The sequence below is a fragment of the Mya arenaria genome, chromosome 11 (genome assembly GCF_026914265.1).
Source record: "Mya arenaria isolate MELC-2E11 chromosome 11, ASM2691426v1".
NCBI lineage: Eukaryota > Metazoa > Mollusca > Bivalvia > Myida > Myidae > Mya > Mya arenaria.
In genome coordinates this window covers 27522812-27547718 of record NC_069132.1, presented here as the reverse complement: position 1 = coordinate 27547718, position 24907 = coordinate 27522812, and the positions used below count along the sequence as shown (strand labels likewise).

Sequence of the window (24907 nt, the reverse complement as noted above, 5' to 3'; positions counted from 1 at the left end):
ACGAGTTATGTGATCCGACGTTTGTTGCTCACGAGTGATTTTGCCATTTGATATTTCCGACAAATGTTACATGGAAGGAAACTAGATCATTAGATACATACAAAAAGTGTTGCCGGTTGTGACGTTTATACAGATGAAGGATTATTTAAGTTACGACTAAAATCCCTTTAGAACGGGTCCCATAACTCGCTTCTCATATTGTAGCAGTACAAGCAGGACCTTTATAACTGTGTTCCTATCATCCAGCGACCGTCCTGACCGCACGAGTTTTCTTAGCATCCTATATAAAACATAACTGGTTGATTCCCTTGACCTACAAATGACCAGTTTTATTCTGGAGTCAGTAGGTCAACCCTGTTGTTGGGGTCTTTTTCAAAAGTGTTGGTACTGATAAACAAATATTAGCGATATTTTCGCGATTTTTTAACCGGGGAATATGAGGCCACGCGGCTAATAATAAAAAATTTGCTTTTATAAAGGCTAATCTTTTTTTTATCTGTTTCTAAATCATACTCATTATTTAATGAGTTTAATATGAAAATGAATTAAATTAATAATGAAATATATATATATGTGCATAAACTTTTATTGTGCGCCTTTAAATCCAAGTCACCATAACGATGTAACCACAAACGTAACCAAATTATTTTGCGCCCCGATGAGTAAAAAAATAATATATCGGTAATAAATGTCAAAATTATAGAGACATAATAATTTAACAATTCTACAAATCTAAACCATAAAATACTCGATATATATACACACCCATAGTACTGTTAAAAGTCAAAGATGGCAGTTTATATGTTATGCAAGGTGACTGTGTTGTTTTTATAACGCTTCTGGTCCATGTCCATAGGTAGGAAAAACAGCTTTTTATCTTCGCCATTTACTTAAAAAATAGAAAAACTTGAAAAGATAGATTCGATCCCCTGATAAAAAGTTAAATACTGGACTAGAGGCAATAACAAATGTTATATATTTACTGTCGGTGTCTAGTTAAAATGTCAATAATTATTATCCCGCACATGCACCCGAAAAAAATGGATTTATTTATTATTATTATTATATATATATATACATTTGAATTGTGATATTATTAATTATTTAATTATGATGATAATAATAATATCACCATTCATGTAAGCGGAGTAACTCTCTTTACATATGTACATGAACATTATTGATTTAACATTTAAAAAGTATGTAGAGGAAAACAATTTTCAACTCACTCTCTCAGGTCTTCAAAGCATTTCGATTTTGAGTAATAATGCAAACCGGGCCGTGCATCGGATAGACAGTCCATATTTTTATGTGTATGACATATGATATACTACATTATAGAAATATTCTTGTCAATGAACTGGCCACGTGTCTTACTCATTCTTTAAAATATACAATACAAGTGATAATTATTATAAGATGCATGTAATATCAACTTGAATTTTCTAAATTACAACTATAGTAAATATTGGAGAAATGAAACCATAACCAATAGTCTGAGATGTGGGACCATTCCAGACGTAATTCATCGCAGGTTTGTGGCATTTTGGGTACACAATATCTCCTTTGGCAAATATCCCATCAAATGGTGAGGGTAAAATTCCCCCTTTGCTTCAAATTTTTTATTAATTAAGTCACACTTTGGGATGCGACGGGGTCACGGTAAGCGATAATAATGCAGCCATTACTGGTAATACGCACTTGACCAGTAGAGGAGTTTTGGACTCAAAGTTTAATATCACGACTCATGGCAATACTCCTGGACTATCTTTGTTTTATTTATTCTGAAATTGATTGTTATATATGTTTATTATTAAATCCTGCATTCAATGTAAACATGCACATGTTCAAACATTTAACACTCTCAATCATGTTATAGATATGATTATAAACAAATTCACTTTTTCGTTAATGTAATTATACTACTGTCGAAGTGTACGGTATGGTGTACGGCAAATAGTAAAAGATCGTAAAGCCGTAGATAAACGCTTGGATAATACAAGCGTCTAAAGCGCCACCTACCACACAGCTGTAAATATTGAAATCCTGATAATATTGCTGCTTTCTCTTGTAATATAATCGTTTGTGACTCGGATTATCCCATGTGAAACACAAGGACATGCAGTCTTGATGTTTAAATATTGAAGCGATCAATGCCTGATACAAAGAAAGATCGGTTTGTTCGTTTTGTCTTTACATTTCTTCTTTGTTTACAATTTGTTTTTTGTTGACAGCTCACCAAAACACAGCATGGTGGTTTATTTGTCCTTGCTAGATGAGATCTTTTATCAGCAGTATGAACTATTTATAGAATTAAGGATTTTTCCTCATGTCTGAAAATACTCAAATTATTATCTTTAAGTGTGTTTCAATTTTATTACTGATTTACATCACCCTAGTTCAAATAGTTGTAAGTGGACGCAATATACGACATAAACTAGGCTCCGGGGGGTCACGGACACTACGGACCATGGACATTACGGACCAGACATTACCGACCAGATTTAGGGACATTACGGACCATCTTCAAAAACTTACGGACCATGATTTATAATGTTTTTAAACATTTTTTTTTTTATTTATTCACTCATCGGTCTTAAATTTGTTAATAAATACTTTAATATAATTGCTCAGTATGACAATTATCTTTAATGTAACTGAAAAACTAATAAAATATTATAATAATGTGAATAATAACGAACGAAATATGTGTTTATCTTATAATTGTTAATGTGAATATTAATGTTTTCATATGTGATCGATTGCTTTCTGAAATAAACTTTTGATTGTCATATTTGTTTGTTTTCCGTTTCATCTGTTTTAATTGAAAGGTTCAGTGAAAGTGCGCAGTCACAATGGGTTTTCACACATTTATGATTGCCAATTAAAGGTTGTCAGTATAATGTTTGTTTCTTTTGTAATATACCGCCGATAATTACGGGTACAATTATAACTAATAAACACTAATAAAGGCAACAGAAATTGCCAGTTTTAAACATCAGTTTGCAAGAATTGCAACAAACACTGATATGTTCTTATATGTGCTCGATTTTTTTTGGGAAATAAACTGTTTTGGGAAATATTTCTGCTCGATTTATTTTGGGAAATAAACTTTTGGGAAATAATATTTCTGCTCGATTTATTTGGGAAATAAACTTTTGGAAAATATTTCTTCTGTTGCTTTTAACTGATTTTACTGCCAATCTTTCAAATTTTGTTCATTATTTTTCAAATAATTGTTATAAATACATAGGTCTTTAACACCTTTTGGAATTTCACAAGATTTTATATTGAACCATTGATCTATTCGAACTTCACGGGATTTTTCACAGTTATATGGAAGATATAACGTCATACTGGGCACTCATATTCAAGTATTTATTAACAAATTAAAAACTAATGAGTGAATAATTTAAAAAAAATATGTTTAAATCATGGTCCGTAAGATTCCGAACATGGTCCGTAATGTCCCTAAATCTGGTCCGTAGTGTCCCTAAATCTGGTCCGTAATGTCTGGTCCGTAATGTCCATGGTCCGTAGTGTCCGTAATTCGCTCCGGGATCCTGAGGACACCGGGTTTTCAGAAAGGACACCTGAACTCCAAAGTCTGGTTACTATTCCGTGGGGACAATTCCTGGCTGATAAAAGCAAATTATGAATAAATAAATAAATAGCATAATTTCACTTATTCATTAGCTACATTTCTTGACCATGCATGTAAAAATTATATTTTAATTAGTAACACTAAGCACACACTAAACCAAAAATATGGCTGACTTCATTTTGTGACTATAGTAAGTTACGTCAAGAATCTATAGATTAACAGGTCATTTCACAGTTTGCAGTTAGAGATGTCCCTTTAGCTTGAGAATATGAGAAACAGACTGGCAAGGGAATTAACCTTTCAAGAGACTTGAAAACTTCTAGTAGCTCTGTTTTGATTCAGACAAAAATGTTGATGTTTTACGCTATTTCGGCCAGTTGTTCCGATGGAAACTCTGGGTTAAAGCATATTATGTCAGTGCTCCAGCCAGGATTTGAAAAGGGCATGATGCTAGGTCAGAAAGGACACTTCTGATACGCATTGAATGAGCCTTAATTTGGCACTTACAAGGGTCAGTGTTCATTTCTGATAGTATATGTGTTGAAACTACTTTCAATACTTTATGAATACCCTAGCTGTTATTTTTATTTAGTGTCCAACCATGTATATTTTTATATTTATTTCTGAAAAATGACTGACAAACGAAAGGGCACAGCAGGGGGTAGTAAAATGGCAGCAGTAGAGGTGCTGGAAAAGGGCAACAAGATGTCCCAGCTGGAGCAATAAGAACTTTCAACTAAGTGAAACCTGGTTATTAGAAACCTTAGTGCCCTTGAATTTTGGCCCCTTAGGGTCAAGGTCTATACTACTTATTTAATATGGAAAAATCTTTGAAACTTAATTTCTTTAGTTTGGGTTGACATATTTTGTCCATACTTGGTGTATAGGAAGAGTTTATATAAAGACTTTTCATGGGATTGCATTGGGGCTCTGAGGGTCAAGGTCACTGTTACACAAAATAAAAAATTGTTGCAACTGAATATCCTTAGTTTGGATTGTAATAATTCGAACAAACTTGGTATGTATGAAGAGTTTATAGAGACCTTTCATGGGATTGTGTTTAAGGCCCCTAGGGTCAAAGTCACTGTAACAAATAGAAAAACAGTTGAAACTTTTGGTTAAAGCTGCACTTACACAGATTGAACGTTTTGACAACTTTTTCATTTTTTGTCTTGGAGCGAGCCAAATTTTGCAAAAATTCATGGAAACCATGTATATAAGACTGCTGACAAAAAATCAGACCACAGATTTTTATATGTAAGTTAAAAAGTTGTTAAACTGGTCAATCTGTGAGAGTGCAGCCTTAACATACATTTGTATTGTCACCAAACTTGGTACATGTATGAATATGTAAAAACATTTTATCAAGACCTCTCATGGGATTGTGTTAACATACACACAACACGCAACAAATCAGCTTACATATAGTTCTCACAACACAGCCTGAAGTGTTAATTATTGAAAACCTTGTTTCCTTGCTCTGCGGTGGGTTTTTGTTACTTAATAATCCACTTTAAGCACTTTTTTGTATTTTTAGACTTCACCCTGAGCTGCACAGTGGGCCATCTGTGCTACAGGCTACAGACAACCAGCTGCAGGCTACAGACAACCATCTGCAGGCTTCAGCTTCCCCCATGTCCTTATCTGCTCAACCGCCAGTTGTGTTCGGTGAACTTGTCATTCTCGGGTAGGTTCAGTCACTTTAAGTCAAATCAACTCAAGTTAAAGTTTTATTTGCACAGGGCCAATAGACAAAAACAACATGGGCATAGATTGGATTAATTTAAATGTAAATGTTTAAAACATTGCTTGAGGCCCAAAAAATGACGTTCTGGTATTAATATGTCACATGCTGACAAAAAGCAGGCAAGGTAGGTAAGGAGAAGATTTAGAAAAATATTTCATTGTGTTTTTATTACATTTTGTATTTGTTCTAGCAATTTAAATGCAGATTTACCAATTTCTCCAAAAAATATTTATGGTTGGGACTTGATAATAACATTCGTTGGGCAACCAGAACCACACCATTAATGTTTATGTGCCTTTTTTAGCTTTCAAGTTTCATGTCTGATTGTCAAAGAATGTTTTTACAAGGCAAATATCTCTAGCTGTTGTTATGGACAGTTTGCTTACTGGGTAAATGGGTTGTGTGGCTGTTGTATGTTGTTAAAAATATTCAAATATTTTTTGCAAGGCTTTTATATATGGCTGTCAGGGTTGACAATATGCATATATGTGTGGCAAGGCCTATATATGTGGCTGTTGATGTGAACAATATGCTTGTATATGTTGCAGGGCTGATATCTCTTGATTTTGTTGACAATATGATTATATGTGCTGAAGGGCCGATATCTCTGGATGTTGTTGATACTTTGCTTTTACGTGTTGCAGGGCAATAAAAGGGCAAAACTGGTTAACCATTTAAGCACGAGATATCTCACTGGCTTTATTTTGTTTTCCAGTTTTGCCTTTTTATTGATTGACAATTAGAGATGAGTGTCGGCATCCATCACTTGTGGAGCTTTTGTTGATTGTACTTGTGTTTGTAGTTTAAAAATAAACAAACTGTTACAGGTATAATGGACAGTTGCCACATGGTAACAAGGGTAGAAGAAGAAGCAAGTATGTGCTGCACAGGAGGCCCAAGGCAAATGGAGTGAAGCCCTTCAGAAAACACATTGTGAAAAATCCTCACTCCTCAAAGGTACAGACCTTCATGAAGTTGTTACTGCACAAAATTCCTAAGCTATCTATGTTAACCAAACAAGTGCAAAATGTGTGTTATGTATTGTTTCAATCAAAAGGGTTTTGAGTTGTTAGTATTTTGTAGCATATGGTAGGGATTAAAATCTGTCTAAAATCACAATCGATCGGATCATCGACATAATAATTGGTCAAGCTATTAATTTTATGATCAATCAAATTAAATGTTCATAAAAATGTTAAACACCTATCTGCATTTGATTGTCAATAAGTCAGAGAACTTAATTAAACAATGAATACATGGAGGCAAATTTATGTCATATTTTGTAACTTTGCAATACTATTGCAACTGTAGAATATTGAAATATCGTTGCAATTTATCCACACACTTTTTATTACAAGGTGTTAAATCTATCCACATACTACTTATTGCAAGGTGTTGTAACTATCCACTTGCACGATAATGCAATGTATCCCCACACTATTAATTGCAAGGTGTTGTGATTTAACCACACAATACTTATTGCAAAGTGTTGTAATGTATCAGCACACTACCTATTGCAAAAGTGTTGCAATGTATCTGCACACTACTTATTGCAAAAGTGTTGCAATACATCCGTACACTACTTATTGCAAGGTGTTGCAATGTATCCGCACACTACCTATTGCAAGGTGTTGCAATGCATCCTCATGCTACTTATTGGTGTTGCAATGCATCCTCATGCTACTTATTGCAAGGTGTTGCAATGCATCCTCATGCTACTTATTGCAAGGTGTTGCAATGCATCCCCATGCTACTTATTGCAAGGTGCTGCAATGTATCCACACACTACTTATTGCAAGGTGTTGCAATGCATCCTCATGCTACTTATTGCAAGGTGTTGCAATGCATCCCCACACTTCTTATTGCAAGCTGTTTCAATGCATCCCCACACTGCTTATTGCAAGATATTGCAATGCATCCGAGCACTACTTATTGCAAGGTGTTGCAATGCATCCGGGCACTACTTATTGCAAGGTGTTGCAATGCATCCTCATGCTACTTATTGCAAGGTGTTGCAATTTATCATTACGCTACTTATTTCAAGCTGTTGCAATGTATCCTCATGCTACTTTTTGCAAGGTGTTGCAGTGCATCCCCACACTACTTATTGCAGATGTTCAAATGTATCCTCATGCTATATTGCAAGGTGTTGCAATGCATCAACATGCTACTTATTGCAAGGCATTGCAATGCATCCTCATGCTACTTATTGCAAGGTGTTGCAATGCATCCTCATGCTACTTATTGCAAGGCATTGCAATGCATCCTCATGCTACTTATTGCAAGGTGTTGCAATGCATCCTCATGCTACTTATTGCAAGGCATTGCAATGCATCCTCATGCTACTTATTGCAAGGTGTTGCAATGCATCCTCATGCTACTTATTGCAAGGCATTGCAATGCATCCTCATACTACTTATTGCAAGGTGTTGCAATGCATCCCCGCACTACTTATCTCAAGTTGTTACAATGTATCCCTGCACTACTTATTGCAAGGTGTTGCAATTTATCCTTACGCTACTTATTCCAAGCTGGTGCAATGCATCCACAAGCTACTTATTGCAAGGTGTTGCAATGCATCCACACACTACTTATTGCAAGGTGTTGCAATTTATCCTTAAGCTACTTATTGCAAGGTGTTGCAATGCATCCTCATGTTACTTATTGCAAGGTGTTGCAATGCATTTTAATGCTACTTATTGCAAGGTGTTGCAATGTATCCCCACACTACTTATTGCAAGGTGTTGCAATGTATCCCCACACTACTTATTGCAATGTGTTGTAATGCATCATAATGCTACTTATTGCAAGGTGTTGCAATGCATCCTAATGCTACTTATTGCAAGGTGTTGCAATGCATTTGCACACTACTTATTGCAAGGTGTTGCAATGCATCCTCATGCTTCTTATTGCAAGGTGTTGCAATGCATCCTAATGCTTCTTATTGCATGGTGTTGCAATTCATCCACACACTTTTTTATTGCAAGGTGTTGCAATGCATCCTAATGCTACTTATTGCAAGGTGTTGCAATGCATCCTAATGCTTCTTATTGCATGGTGTTGCAATTCATCCACACACTTTTTTATTGCAAGGTGTTGCAATGCATCCACACGCTACTTATTGCAAGGTGTTGCAATGCAACCTAATGCTACTTATTGCAAGGTGTTGCAATGCATTCGCACACTACTTATTGCAAGGTGTTGCAATGTATCCATATGCTACTTATTCCAAGCTGTTGCAATGGGTCCACACACTACTAATTTCAAGTTGTTGCAATGAGTCTGCACTCTACTTATCTCAAGGTGTTGCAGTGCATATGCACACTACCTTTTGCATGATGTTGCAATTCATATGCTCACTACTTATTGCAAGGTGTTGCAATGCATTATATGCACACTACTTATTGCAAGGTGTTGCAATGTATCAGCACACTACTTATGGCAAGGTGTTGCAATATGTTCAAATGTTTTGTAATGTGACACAGTAATATTAACATTCCAAGGGTTTATTATATACATAGTAATTAAAAAATAATTTTGTATGAGCAGCAAGAGGTTTTGAGGTCATTGATTGTTTTGGCATTGCATTATGGATAGTGGCATGGAATAGCACCAAGTCATTTAAGTCAATGGTATACAAAGTAACAAATATTTGCTAATCTTTTTAACAGAAGTATATTTCATGCATTCAAATATGATCAACCCTTTATCTTAAAAGCAACCATTTCGTATTATACAGGCTGTGCAGGACAGCCACCAGCATTCTGTCTCCTACACTCTGTCCAGGAACCAGGCTGTCATTGTAGAGTACAAGGAAGATCCCGACACTGACATGTTTCAGGTAAGTGGAAGGAGAGGGTATGAAAGGGGAGTGGTGGGGGGCAAGGTCCTCTAGCACTGTTATAAAAGCTGTCCAAGAACTGGGCTGTCATTGTGGAATTAAAGGCTGCCAACACAGATAAGTTCAAGGTAGGTAGTGGGGTGGGGTATAGCTGGTAGGGGCAGGTGTATGCAGAGGGTGTTTCCAACAGTACTCTGTCTCCACCATGCTGTAAAAAACAGGGGAGCATTTCATTAAGAATCTTAGGAGCGGTTTTGTCAAAGAATTCCAACTATGCAGTACCAAGCAAAATCACTTGTGGTTGTCATTAATGAATTCAAGGAGGATCAATAAAACAAGTCTGTTTCAGGTGGGTTAGTTGTGAGCATTAGATTGGGGGAAGGGGGTGAAGGGAACAAGGTCCCTAATTTTTTTTGTTTAATTTACAATGTACACTGTTCAGAAAACCTGTTCTAGACGTATACGTTTATTTATATAAAGGAAGAAGATAAGAAACATTTTTTTAAAGAAATAATGATATTCTAGAAAATAACAAATAAACAGGTTTAAGATATCCAAAGTGCCTGCAGCGGGATTCAAACCCACCGATTGGAAATAAAATAACTTTTCTTAGAATGAAGACATGAGAGAAACAAAAACTAAGAGGAAGGCACTTATGTAGGATTTGAAGCAATTAAAGAAAAAAACTATACCAATTCAATAAAAAAAGTAATTGCCTACAGCAAGAACTAACCATGTCTTACCCAATTTTATAGAGTACTGGACAATTCATGAAATAAATTAACTCCAGTTCAAATATATAGGCTATTTGATTTTGTCACAATCTATCTTAAAGAATAATATTAACTTACAGACAAGTGACTGTTTTTCAATATAAGTGAAAAGGTCTTTTGAGTATGGGTACTTCAAATTTGAGGTAATATACACTATTGAGTTGTTTCAAAAACATTCACAGGCCATTAACCTGAAAATATACATCCATTAACTTATTGTAATAAATACCTACATAATATACAACACAATAGTAGCGGTACAATTACCTTGAGGACCGGTAATCATGGGTTATTTGTACCTTGTTTGATATTGTGATTGTCGCTGCCTCGGGGTTTCATGTGACAGTCGATAGATGCTTTAACTACCATGATGATCTAAGTACAGTATGTAGTCTTTCTATTGTGAATGTTAGGAAATTGATATTACAAGTATATAATGATTACACATGACAATGTACACGTAACTGTCATTCAATGAATATGTCAAGTAATGATATAGATATTTAATGAAAGTTGATATCATATCTTGCAGTCATTCATTTAAACAATGTAAGAGTTCAGAGAGCATGTGTGCAAGATTATTAAATGTATGATTCAATTAAAGTTTGTTTCAATAGAAAAAGTCTGATATATTTTGGCCCAATAAGACAATATTTTGATAAAATGATCATCATTATACTTCTGCAGCAGCCAATTGTATAAAACCGGCAACCTAATTCTTTGGTTTGGTTTAAAGTTAGCAAATTAGGCTAAAAAAATTGATTTGGTTAGGTTAACATCCTTTTCAAAAGCTGGTAGGGTAGGTACATGTAGGCTTTCTAAAAAGATATTTTTTATTATTTTATAAGGCTTTATGTAAGAATGTTAATATTGTCATCATTGGAGAATAATGTTAAAGTTATCTTCTGTATGAAGCTTGGAAGGTTAAAAACTACATATTGAAAAACACACTTATTTTTATTTTTACCAATAGACTATAAAAACAGTAGGGTTGTCGCCTATTTCGTAGGTAGGGTCGGGTAACCCAAACCAAATGTTTTTGTTTTTTAGGCCTTATCCAATTTTCACTGTTGACCAATCAAATTGCTGTTTTGTGTAAACTATTCAAAAGATAATCTCAGGATAACTGATTCAGTTTTAAACAATTGTCTGCAGATTGATGTTTTATGTGCATTGTTTTCATGCATTTCATAACATTATCAAATGATAAGTAACAAAAACATTCATTTATATTTAATTTAAATGTTTATTACTTATGAAACCACTTCCATTTCAAGGAACAATTACTCCATTTCAGATTGGCAGGTCTTCTGAGGATCAGATAGACTTTGTTGTCATGGATACTGTTCCCGGGAACCTGCGACGAGAATGTGAGAGTGTATCTCAGTCCACCATATCACGTTTTGCCTGTCGAATATTGGTCGAGCGTAACCCTCCATTTACTGCTAGAATATACGCTGCTGGTTTTGACTCAGCGAGGAATATTTTTCTTGGGGTATACATTTTACATGTAGTTGCTATTAGAGGTTATTTGCTTTTGAAAACATAGTTATTTCCTTGTCAATAAATATAACACATTATTTACATTAGTTAAGATTACTTTGGGATTTTTTTATCCCTGTTGCAAAAAATAATGGAGGGAAAATGATACTGATGCTCTTTTGTTATTTATAAAAATTCTTTTGCTAGATTTAATTGGAAAATCTTTTTGAAAATAAACATATCTAGAGGTGATAGTGGTCTAGTGGTATAGATGTCTTTCCCTCACAAAAGAAGTAGTGGGTTTGAGCCCTACTGGGGGGAAAGTTCTATTGGCCTCTCAGAAAGGACATCAGTACTGCTTTTTATCTTTCTAACTTTAATACTATCCAGGAAATAGACTTGCTAGGGGTTCATTTCAGCTTCTAGCTGCTTTGGCAATCAAGTTAAACAGAATCTAATAAAAATGAACAAATTCTTATGCAGTGAACACCAGTGTGCATGAACAAAAACTGAATTTTAGCTGCTGTAATTATATATATATTAAAATAATTGAATATAACAATGAAATATTCTCATATGTTTTTTTCAATTTTAAAAAGGTGACTTATACATGTTTGAACAACACATGATTTTAATCATCATTATCAGGTGATTTACATGACAGCAGTGATAGCTGTACTACAGTGAAAGGTGACCTGATGAATCAAGGTGAACATTTTGTGTATTTTGTACCACAAACAGGAGAAGGCTGTGAAGTGGTATTCAGGTGAAGAGATTGACGGTCTGACAACCAATGGGGTGTTTCTCATGCAGCCCCCTGGCCATTTCTCACATTCCACGTCTGGGGGTGTGTGGCGGGAGGTCTCCGTTGGTGGCACAGTGTATGCACTCCGGGAGTCACGCTCAACCCCACACAAGAGTAACCAGGTGTGTATACCTGTAGCTTTCAAATTCAATCCCTTGAATTTTTTTATACTGAAGGTTATTGTGAAGATTACCTCGAGATAGCGATTGGAATTGAAGGAATTGAGGTTAAGGTTGCTGTGACTATCAAAGGAAAATGGTTCTTCCCAGTAGCTTGAGTTTAAAAGCTGAAAAGTATGATGTAATTTGATATAATCTTAACCTCAATGTGTTACAGTTAGGCAAAGAAAACATTTTGTAAAGAATGGCACCATCAATGTCCTGTGTGTGACTACCTTGTTGTGAATGTCCACACATTCCCTGATATACCAGTATTATGTAATAATTGCCTCATATGATACAGATAGTGGAAGAGAACAACATTCTACAGGATGGCACCCTCATTGACCTGTGTGGGGCTACACTGCTGTGGAGGTCGGCAGCTGGTCTGACAGCCTCCCCTGTATGTATTAGAAACTATTTTATAACATTGGGATTTTTAAACAAACATTCTCAACAAACCAACCACTAGGAAATCATCTGTGTCTGACCACTGCAAGCTTAAGAATGACATTCTAACGAACTAATAAGATATACATGTTATCATTATAGCTGCACACAAAAAAGTGTTTTCTCTGTTTCACAATAAAATACTCAGTGCATATTTACCATATATGTAGTTTAAAGTTTTCTCCACTGTTATACACAGTAAGGAGTGGGTGTGGTAAATCCAGAGCAATCTGCAGGGACCATTCTAACTTTTAATCATGTCTGTTTATTATTTATGGTAGACTACTAGTGCAATAGTGTTGATGTTGTCAGTAACAAATTTGTCTTGCATAATTCTAACATTGGTCATAACATAAAATCCTTTAAGATAATAATCATATTCACATGAAAGTTTACCCTGCCCTTTTTAAATCCTGGCTGGAGCACTGAAGTTATGACACATCAGTGACAATATGCACATGTAAAGCAAGTTCCATAACTCTGGCTTCACTGAGAAAAAAGACAAAGGTTAGCATTTGCTTTTAAAACTCTTGTTATAATATGAACTCTCCCTTTCAGAGTGAACATGAGTTTGAGAGCTTGGTGGATGACATCAACGCAGGGCGACCACAATGCCCCGTTGGGTTGATGACCCTGGTCCTGCCCCGTAAAGGGACCCTGGGGATCAACGACAAGAAGCCTTTCGTGTACACAAAATGCGGACACGTGCATGGTCAACACCAGTGGGGCCAGGGGGACAATAATGATGACAATCGGACATGTCCACTATGTCTCACTGTTGGTGAACTTTTCAGCTTGTTTATTTTGGGAATAATAAGTCCTGGAGCCCTGATTACAAACAGTCTTAAATCTGAGTACACAGAAAATCGTTTTTATGATTAACATACTCTTTTTTCGAATTTCTTTTACAAAGTATGTGTCAGTAATACTAAAATTTTCAAATAATAAATATTTTAGGAAAGTGCACTGTCCATGCTCTGTAAGAAGGAATGTAACAACGAGATAAAGAAGTGCAGTTTTGACTCTTGATTGTGAACTCAGACTGGGGATTGTTCTCAGTCTCAATCGCCACGCAATTCACCATGTAATTGCATAGCATGATTCAAAACATTTTATACTTTACTCTTTCAGAGCATTCTCTCATGGAATATGTGTCAATATATTTTATTAATATTCTAAAGAAAATTAAATCTAAATCAAAAAATGTACTTGAGCAATTGCTTAATTATAATGTGTAAAGGTGGTATTCAATTGAGTATTCAATTGTTTTACGCAGAATCAATGAGGTTATTTGTAAGGACACATCAATCTCATTCTCTGTTGTTGTAAAATTAGTTGTGATTGAGAAGATCATTCAGGCCTGGAATTGTCACAGTCTTGTTCCCTTTAATCATCATTGTCATGCAGGAACTTAAATCTTGAACACAACTTAAAAATCAACATAGTTATGATTCACATGAAATATACCATTGGATACACAGTGACAGGGTTTCTGTTAAAGGAAGTTTGGAAGTGGGAAAGTTTGGAAGTTTAGAAATGGGTTAAAACTTTCGAAATTGATTTCTTGGAAGTACAAAAACTTCCATAATTTTTAAGTAAACTTCCAAAGTTGAAAGCTTGGAAGTTCAAAATTTCAAAACCTGGTGTCAATATTAATTTTGAGGTCACAATTTCAATCAGTCTTTAAGAAAGATGAATCATTATAGTATAAGTATGTGAATTTGGCAAGTTAAAGTTGCAAATTATTTGATTTTTAATACTACCGGTAATTGAAAAATAGTGGAAAAAGATATCTTATTCAGGAGACCTAAACTTCCAAATTTGATCGACAGGAAGTTCATACTTCCAGATTCAAATTCTTAATGAAAGCCCTGCAGTGACATATCATATGTGTAGCCAGGTCCATAACTCTGACTTGATCACTGTTGAGTGATGTCCCTTGAACAAAAAAAAATGCATGCTGTGCTTTGCATGGTTATATGCATATCTAACATGCTGTTTTGTTCTACTTATATACTGTTACTCTATAACCAAGGAGAAGTGTTGAAACATAGAACAATGCAAGTTTTCTTCAAATTTCTTTTAGGATTTTCAATGATTGCAAGAAAGGATTATTTCTTCTGCATTGTCTTTAATGAGTTTCATCCTGAAGAGTATACTTTCACTAGTTAGTTAAACATTTTTTTCTGTTTGTTCTGTTCAAACTAAATGGTGTGCATACAAATTATTGTTGTTGTTTGTGAACTTGCAAGATTAGAATACCAGTCATTATATTATTCTCCAAAAGTCAATGAGTTTGTGTAATGAAGTCTTTTTCTGTTCCTTATTTTAGACAAGCCCATTTATAAAGTTGAAGATGGGTGCGGAATTAAGCCTGTATGTTGACAATGAACACCCTACATTCTGCTTCAGTCCCTGCGGCCATATGGCCTCAGAAAAAACTGTCAGGTACTGTAAAAAAGAGGACCTTTTAGCCTTGAATTTTATAGATTTTTAAGATTTGATCCCTTTTTGAGATCTTTGGACTCGTTTCTATTAAGGATGTTAGTCATTACTTAAAAGTTCTGAAATCTGTCTGAACATGACAAATGGCAACGAGTATTTTATTTCATCAACTATGAGCTCTTCTTCAGTACTAGCTAAAGATTGATTCACACAGTCATATGATGAAAATAACAATGAAATAATTTTGATTTATGAGTAAGCTCTTAAATCAATCAGTCTCCAAGTTCTTTTGTTAAGAAAGCAAATAAATGAAAATAAGGCAGTGAAACAATTGCCTGTTGTCATATAAAGAGTTAAGAAATGCATGTACAATGTCTGATAGATAAAAATGACTGAATTATTTTGGTATCTTTTTTAAGCACTTCGTCACATTGGGGTTTTTTTACTTAAAGATTCTTGGCTGTATATGAGAAATATTTTGCATGCAATAAGTATCACCTAGATAATTGTATTTTTTTGTATTGAAGAAGGTTTTTTTTTAAGTAAGTCAAACATTAACTTGAAATCCCTCAACTGAGTTCCGATTAACTGGTAACAAATTAGTTAATTGAAAAAAGTTTATTTAAGTCAAAGCAACATTTAGGTTTCAGCATCAGTTCTAATTGTTTATGCCTTTGGTCTTTGCAGATACTGGTCGCAGGTTGCTGTGCCACATGGTTGCCAAGGTTTCCATGCTGTGTGTCCATTCTGTGCCACGCCTCTTGACAATGACCCCAGCATAGTGAAACTCATCTTCCAGGACTATACTGACTGACACATTGTGTTGCAGAAATATGGGGATAGCAAACTGATACTTACAGGGTGGTACAAGTTCATAGAAGAGTTGATGATACACATCATGGTGCAGAAATATTGGAATGGAAAACTTACAAGTACAGGGTTGAACCTGCGCACAGAAATCATGATAATGGAAATTAGATTTTAAAAAGCCTTAATTCTTACATTACAACAAAGCTCAAGATATTGTAACAAGCCATGAAATGTGAAATTCTGATTTTAATAAGCCTGGCATACACTACACCAGGGCAAGGCTGTGTAGGCTTGTGCTACCTTTGACTACAAAGAACAGTTTCTACATAGAAAAGAATGTTTAAAACAGCTTAATATTTATTTCACGACTTTTGGGGGCAGCCAACTTATTCTTACATCGTGAAACAAGTACCCAGATGTGTTTTGACAATGCCAATTCAAGAGTGTTGCCATGAAATTTGTGATACTACTTACCATATAGGAGACAAATTTGACGGTGTTAAACTAACTGTCATAATTAACATTGTTATTGTGATAGCCTTTGTAAAAAGCAGTCATATTTGTTACAATCTTCTTACTTTTTAGAAGGATGTCCCTTTTTGCATACAATTTGCTTGTGTAACAAGTAAACAACTTAAGTCATTATTATTTTAAAGCATTAAACAATGTTTTGATGCCAAATGAAGTTTTTACAATTCGTAAAGGGTATACACATCGATGTAGAAGCAACTTGTAAACAGTTTAACTAGTTCTCACAGTGTCATGAATATTAATGAATTAGACACTTTAAATAATAGTTATGTTCAAGATGGAGAGATACATGTATCTGCGTCATTTAATTTGATAAAAAACTGAGCTACGAACAATTCCCTTGCATTTTTTCCCAATTAAAGCATTTACCAAAGCATTACCAAGCATTACAATTGAACTACAGTATGATCAGGATTGCAGATTTGTATTATCATTATTACTATTATTACCGGCGTTATTATTTTAGAGTCTGCATTTATCTCAGAAGCTATTGCTTTAGACTGAAAAGATGAGATATTTTTAGCAAGTCAGCATAATATGTTTGGTTTGAAATATATACATGTAAGACTATAATTTTTTGAAAATACACTTGAAGTAAATTTTAAGTTCTTTTAAACCATTAAGCCAGTTATACATTGTCATGTTCAAGTACAGTGGATATGTCGAGCTTGTTAATGACATTGGCAAAATAAGTTACAAATGTAAATCCTATTGATCAAGCAGAATTTATTTGACAACTTACCAAATGGTGCTTGAATTAATTATTTTTGTACACTGTATGATGGAGTGCTGTACAACAGCTCTTATCCTAATATATACATGTAGTGACCTTTTTTATGCATCAAATAGATGGGCGTGTATGTTTTAAATATTCCAAATTATGTGTTCTCGGTGTTGTCTTGTGGTTTGATTTGATCATCTGATTATTACAAATTTAAATTAACAAAGTCTGCAATATGAATTAGCTGTGCAATGCTTTTAAAACATATCAAAACAATTAGTTTTCATGCCAGTAAGGAAATGTTTTTTTTATTTCATAAGTTGTTTAACATATTAACTTTTCGTCCTTGCAATAAATGCTAAAACAACTGTGCGAGCAGAGTGAGAATATGATTTATTCATGCCAGTACAGAGTGCATTTAAGTTGATAACATAATTGGTTTGTATGTTTTTAGGTTATCTTGTGAACAAACATAGATATATGTTGTTTCTTCATGATAAGCCTATGAACAAATTACATGTAATATACCTCACTAGCACTTGCAAACGGGAGTGAAAGGCTGGTACCTTTTTTCCTTCTTTTTAAAAATACTTTATAATACATTTGATGATTTTGAAATTAACATAGTTCAACCATTATTTGTTATGTCAGTCATCTGGATCAATAGAAGCATAATTATTTTGCACCTACTTCACCATGATTTTCTCTAGTCACATGACTGGCACATGCTGCCGTGCAACCACAACAATAACAATAATCTCTCTGCCTTCAAATTGTTTTAGATTTCAAACTTATTTTTTATTTATTTATTAAGTTGTATTATATGGACAAAAGCTGTGTATTGTTTGCAGTTTAATCCATATTTAAAAAAAAATCAATTATGATGGGCTATTTGTTCAACCAAAAATCTGAATTTTTTTTTTTTTAAAGTTCTATAAAACATGCTGTAAATATACTTACTAGATCATATAATTTAAACAGCCTTTTATACTCATCCAGCCTCTTGACATTGAAACTACAGGTCCTTCTTATGAATGAACGTATCATACAATCAATCTCTCAAACTGTTCATACATGGTCATAATAATTTATACCTTTAAGGTATAATCAAATAATTGACTGGAAATGTTACACTAGGATATTTTAAAACCTTAACCTGATTTCTGACTCTCACTAAGTATTCAAATTATTTGTGGTACGCTCATTCGTAAGAAGGCACCTACATGTATATTATGTTACCTTGATGTTGTGTACATGACCAAGTTTTCTTGCCTCTTAAAAAGATCTTTAATTGCCAACATTCCATGTGTTGTGTTGTAGTCAGATATTACTTATATAGCCTTTAGTCAGATATTGAAAATATAAACATTATAACCATCAGCTGGTGGTAAGTGGTTAGTTGGATGTAGATAGGTAAAGATGAGAAGATGTACGGTAAAACAGATAAGTATTTGACTAGTAGTAAATCATTTAGCAAAAAAAGATATATAACCGTAAGGATTTAACGAAATTTTCTTGTCCTATTTACAAGTTTCTTATTTCCTTCATTTGAATGTTTTTCAAAGTTCGCCAGGCTATTTCTTTGTTAGGATTTTTCCCTTCTTAGTCTTGTTCAATGTAATCCTAGCTGATTTTAAATTCTCCACATCTTTTTTGAAAATCAACATTAGATCTGTATTTGATATTAAGCTGTGTAGATTCACCATTAGGATTATAACTGGTAAATTTAGGCAGATGGAAAGTATGGAGTCAGTTGACAAAATAAAGTTTCAGATACTAAGTCAGTTAATGTCTGGTAGCATGCCTTTATTACATGTCTGATCATATTAAATTTCATTGTTGCTACTTAAACTTGTTACCTACATGTATCTGAATGTTGTTTTGTTGTTGTTTTTTGCACTTAATTGTTAGAAATGTTTAATTTTCTGCTTAAGTTACATGTAGCTTACATAGGCCGGATTGTTCAGAATTTTGTCAAAAGGTAATAACGGGATTAACAACATAGTTGCTTACTTTTAAAAGTGAAATATTTTATGACATGCTCATATATTTAAATAAAAACACAGCTGAAACAGGTGTCTCGAATCTTGAAATACTGCAGGTCGAATTTGTCCGTTTTAATTCAAGAGCAATAAAGATTTGAAAGTTACCAACGATGACATTAATAACATAGTTAACTTTAACAAGGTTCTGAACAGTTGGGCCTGTGGTGTTTCCTGTGTCAATGAAACGTTTGTTGTTGATGTAATGATTCTGTGTAAACTTGTAATGTTTTGATTTGATCAGTATTCTAAGGCCAGTCTCCTATGATATTTCATGTTTTATTCACTGTCTTCTTGTATCTCACTTTTTACCTTTACGGTATGCTGTTTCTTTATTCAGTCAAAAGTCTTCATTTGTTCATAGCCATTGTGTCGTCACCATGCATCAACTTTAACCTTGGCAATGAATAATTAATAGTTAAATACATGGTACTTCGAACACACATTATCAAAAACTAAAGGCTTATGAAGAAGTTTGACTGTCTTTGATCCACGTGCAGTTACACACCTGGATGGATTACTGTAAAACAAACAGACAGGGGATGACGTCCCCTTGCAGTTATCTTCACTCTTATCTGTCTCAAGAACTGGCTTCAGTATTTGCATAATAACTTCTGTCATATTTTAATATGAGTTAGAGGATAATAAGCTGTAACATAATATATCCTGGGTACTTCAATATCTCTTGTGGGTCAATGTCTAACATGCGAATATTGGTCTTATAGTAAATATGATGCTTGCATTAAATATGACATCATAGTTTCCAGTGACAACAAGTAGAATGGCAGCACCCATGCTGTGACATGTTTTTAAGGTCCATGGTTCTATTAAAGGTAGTTAAGAATCCTTTTTATGAATAATGTATTCAGGGATGTGATGGTCCTGGCAGCTTAAGGGCTGAAGCCATTTCAGCAAGGGTTTTGGGGCCGCTGAAGGCCTTCAGTGGGGTGGAGAATGACCTGCCTGACTGTCTAGAAGCACCTTGGAGTGCTCTCCTTACATCAATTTGGAAGCAACCTGGAGTGTCCATACTAACAACAAATTAAGTAACAATCAGAAGCAACCAATTAACTCTTTTTAATCAGGATAAAAGATAACTAGGGAGAGGGGGTCCTGAAGCCATCGTATCCACGGAAATGCACGAATCCGCGGACAAATCACATTCCTGTGTATTTGATATGATGCCAAATCTGAAAATTCCATCATTAATTGAATACCCAGGTCTTGTTGTCTCAGCTTATAAACTGTTTGTATAACTGATCACTCGGGGTTGATAAACTTACATATATATCTCATTACGTGATTGAAATTCCTTTATCTGTTTCTGTCTTATTTGATTTCCAAGCATATAAAAAAGCTTACATATGATAGAATATATATCTGTGATAAATTATCATATCCAAAAATATATATCCCTAGCTTGTCAACGATGGTACAGTTAAATCCATGGGGCCTGTCAATCAAAATCAAAATTTTACTTACAAAATCAAATAAAATCTGAAAGAATCTGACCAATAAAGCTGGAAATAAATATTATTTACTCAGATTATTAATTTGAAAACAAAATTGATCAAATGACAAGTGCAGTGATAAGATGGCCTTCCAGATTATTAATTTATTATATACCTGAAAGTATGTGTAATGATATATTGTTAGGGTAGCACCAGTTCGATATGTCTCAGCAGTATTTATTTTTTTCTCCATAAACATTGATGCCATATTGCATTTGTCAAGATAATGAGTACTGAGTTCATGCATTACCCTCATTTATCCCTTGTTAGAATAAAGCATTTGACTTGATGTTTTAAACAAATTTGAATTAAATGCTGTTAAAATTTTGAACTGCCATACAAGCTTGATAACTGAATTTGTTGACCACACAATATTTTGTTTTTCATTCAAAAGATGCAATTGACAATTGGCTGATTCAAAGTGTTTTTGATTACATGTATAACAAAAATGTAACAGCCAAGATGCTGATATACATGTTGAAATAATATCCAAACATGCTGTTATTGAAAAATAGATAAAATTACAACCAATAATGAATAAATCATTAAAATTCTTGAAACTTAATCCTACTCCACTGATATTAATATTTAAAAGAACTGGATAAAGTGGAAAGTAGATCTTTCAATAGATAGGAACTTTGTATTTTTTGTGGATTAGATTAAGTACCAAAGGATTACTCTAAGATTGTGTATTCAGTAAACAATGTTTGTTAGATGTGTTGTTGTTTAATATTATATTAGTTTTGTAGGTCATTGTTTTCTTGTATATTTTTGTTAATCAGTTGTAGAATTTAACCTAAAAACCCAGGTTCTCTTGTACATTTTTGTTAATCATGCATAGAATTTAGCCTTAAACGCAGGTCTTCTTGAGTTGTATATCTTGAATGTAAATACCAGTAATAAGTAGGCTTAAGATTTGCTTTCGCTTCTACAGTATGTGCATGTATTATTATAAGTTTTGAACTAAACTTAGACACTACTTAGACATGGGTTAGCAAAACAATGTAGGACAACTATCATTACGTTGTCCGATTAGTGCACTTGCTTCTCACCAAGGCAATCCGGGTTCGATTCCCAGCCTGGGTGCATGTGAGTTTGGTTTGTGGTCACCAAGCTGGATCAGTGGGTTTTTCTCCAGGTACTCCGGTTTCCCCCACAACACAAGACCACACTCTCACTCAACATCGTGCCAACGAGAGTGACTTGGTAAAAGTTATCATAACTTTCTTCACAATCGTTGTAAAATATATAGCTTTCAAACTTGAAAGATGTTAGATGGAAAAAAAAGTAATGAATAATTGATTTAATTCCTTTTTCATATTTTTGCTTGTCTAATCTTCAAAGAAAATAATTAAGGTATTGTAGTGGCACCTAAAAAAACTGACTGGAAAAAAAAAAAGAGATGAGCATTGATTTCCGCTCCCTGGTGCTCTTCTTTTATATGAATATACAGTTTTCAAAATTCAGCCAGCCTGTGGGTAGGAATTTCACTAGTTTTGTAAGGTTATGTCAGTTTGTAACATATTACACAAATAATCTAAATTTTCTTTGAACATAAATGTTATAGGTATAAAAAACAGATATTATTTATAGTGATATTTCTTAGATTTTCTATTAAGTAACTTTTTTTGAAAGATGTAAATTATTTTGTTGTATGATCGATGTTCACATTTTGAAGAAGGGATGGTGCAAATTGAATAACGAATGTTTCATTTAAATTCTGTGCATGCTAATTATATTGAATTAAGAGATCTGTAGTAATCAATGTGCAATTAAAATAATTGTATCTGCCTGTTCATGTATGTGTTTATGCATAGTCATGATTTTTTCTTTTGATCGGTAATTTATGCTTGCTGTATATTTTATTTGATGATTATTGGTATTTTTTTGACAGATTAATTTTTGCTGCAATGTATTTAACTAAATCATGTGTTTTTGTCAGCATTTGTATTATTATTTAATTCAATTTTCAATTTAATATTTGTACAGAAAATTATGAATTCAGTCATATTTAAAATTATGTGTTATTTTGTTCCTCGTGTTTAATTTTAAAACTTTATGTTCAAGATCAAATATACGTTCAAGATCAAATACAGAGAATATGTTTTCCATATATAAAATGATTTTGATATTAAAGAAACCTGAGGGAAAATTTTAAATAACTTATGGTTTATATACAACTGGTAATTCATATTATTTTTACACCAACTTGATTTCAATATTTTTCAAAATATTTTATGTTTATTTTTTTTTGTTGATCAATGTTTTATTTATCATACTTTTTGGTTGGACCGCCAACATATTTGTCATTGATAAAAATTGAAACATAATGGTTTGTCTCAAGTACTTGATGTGTGTAAATTCCGTGTCAAAAATATTTAAAACCATATTCTTTAAAAGAAGTTGTAGGAAATAGTTTCATCGTAGGATGTATAATTATTTAAAAGATCAGAGATGTGTGATTGACAAAATACTTACATACAAATACCTACACTTATATTGCTGCATATACTGGTTACTTTGGATACACATGTTTAGGGATATAAGCAAAATAAAAGATGACTAGACATTAAGGGCGGGCTTTCTCAGGGCTATTCCAGTAAACATTTAACCCACTGGGGAAGGCAATTATTAAAATAGCATATGGTTGGGTGTCTTTTTTAGTTAATTTGAAATCTGAAGGGTAAATTTGCTTTTGTACGGGGTGGCATATTTTAAAAGTGCCTTCCACATGGCGGTTATATGTTTAAATGGAAAAGCCCTCAGTAACAAAAGTCACATCAACCATCATATACCTTATCATTAATTTGGAGGTCTTTATGAAAAGACTGACTTTTAAGTTATCGTTCATCTGGCTGCAATTAACTTCCATAAAGACATCCAAATAAACAATTACCTATACTTAATTGCCAATTTCATTGAACAACCTTATTATTATTGTATGATTTTTCTCAATTAACTTTCTGTTTGTTTGTACATATATATAGCTCCAATTGATGTCACTTTGTTATATTTATGTGTTAATGATATTTGTCTATGATCGAGGTAATATTTATTAAAGACAATTATGAAAATAGCCTTTGTTATTGTTATTATAACCCATTAATATTTATTGAGTTTGAAATATGACGTTTTCAATGAGTGTATAGAAATTGTCCTCTTTTTATGGGTATTATTATTCTATTATTGATGACATTGTAGCTATTAGAGATCTGGAAAGAAGAAAATCAACAATCATGTGAAGATGAAATAAGCTTGGTTTAAACATGGTATGGTGTGTGTTTTTCTTTAATTAAAGTGTCACTCATATTTAAAACCAATAGATGCACATTTCGAGATATAAACCTTTAACTTCTTACTAAATAAATCATTTATGGAAAAAACTGATAACAAGATTGTAACCGTGTTTTTAATACCTGAAACGCACACATATTAAATGACTGGTGAGTCCTAAAATAATTACATTGATCAACTATTGTCTCATAAGTGTTTTCTGCACCTTTCTTTCAAATTAAACACGGTATCCTTTATGAGAACCATTGTTTTCGCTATTTGTTCATCCTTTTCAAAAAATGAAACATTTGTATGAAGTGTGTTACATCTTATTTGGGAGTAAGAATGCATCTTTATTGAGAGTTTATATCATGAAAAAGGATATGATACTATAAAATTCTTGATTCTAGATGCATTTTTCTCTTATTCTGTAGATAGAAAATCCTGTATCTCCATTTCTGCTTCCTTATAAGGTTAGTCATTAATGGTTGTAGTGAATTTCTTGTCTGTACGTTTCACACTTTAGCACTAATTTTTCCATGTAAAATGATATTACATACACCTCTTTGCAAGCAAACATTGTAATGAAAAACAAATATGCATTCACATCATCAGCAGAATTTGGGTTTTATTTTTTATTGCCGTTTTCTATAGATAATGCTAATGTAATAAGGATTATACATTTGCTTTCTATAATACATGAACCAGACTTTC

The 24907-nt window shown here is 33.5% G+C and overlaps 1 protein-coding gene across 2 annotated transcripts; it reads left to right on the top strand.

Moving 5' to 3' along the window:
- The first annotated feature begins 2018 nt into the window (after window positions 1-2018).
- LOC128208140 (protein pellino-like) lies at window positions 2019-23996 on the top strand. 2 transcript variants are annotated; one of them, XR_008256864.1, is made up of 10 exons: window positions 2019-2176; window positions 5142-5291; window positions 6179-6308; window positions 9091-9192; window positions 11263-11460; window positions 12189-12374; window positions 12715-12813; window positions 13419-13641; window positions 15193-15308; window positions 15993-16128. XR_008256864.1 is itself a non-coding variant. In XM_052911523.1 (10 exons), the coding sequence occupies exons 1-10, from the start codon at window positions 2154-2156 to the stop codon at window positions 16117-16119; spliced, it is 1350 nt and encodes a 449-aa protein (XP_052767483.1). In that variant the 5' UTR covers window positions 2019-2153; the 3' UTR covers window positions 16120-23996. The 2 variants fall into 2 exon arrangements, 1 of the variants encoding a protein (XP_052767483.1); XM_052911523.1 differs by having other exon boundaries at window positions 13419-13637; window positions 15993-23996.
- Window positions 23997-24907: the final 911 nt, after the last annotated feature.

Coding starts and splice junctions, on each gene's coding strand:
- LOC128208140 (XM_052911523.1), top strand. CDS start 2,154: ATGCCTGATACAAAGAAAGATCG. Junction 5,292..6,178: donor GGTGAACTTGTCATTCTCGG/GTAGGTTCAGTC, acceptor AAACTGTTACAG/GTATAATGGACAGTTGCCAC. Junction 9,193..11,262: donor CCGACACTGACATGTTTCAG/GTAAGTGGAAGG, acceptor ACTCCATTTCAG/ATTGGCAGGTCTTCTGAGGA.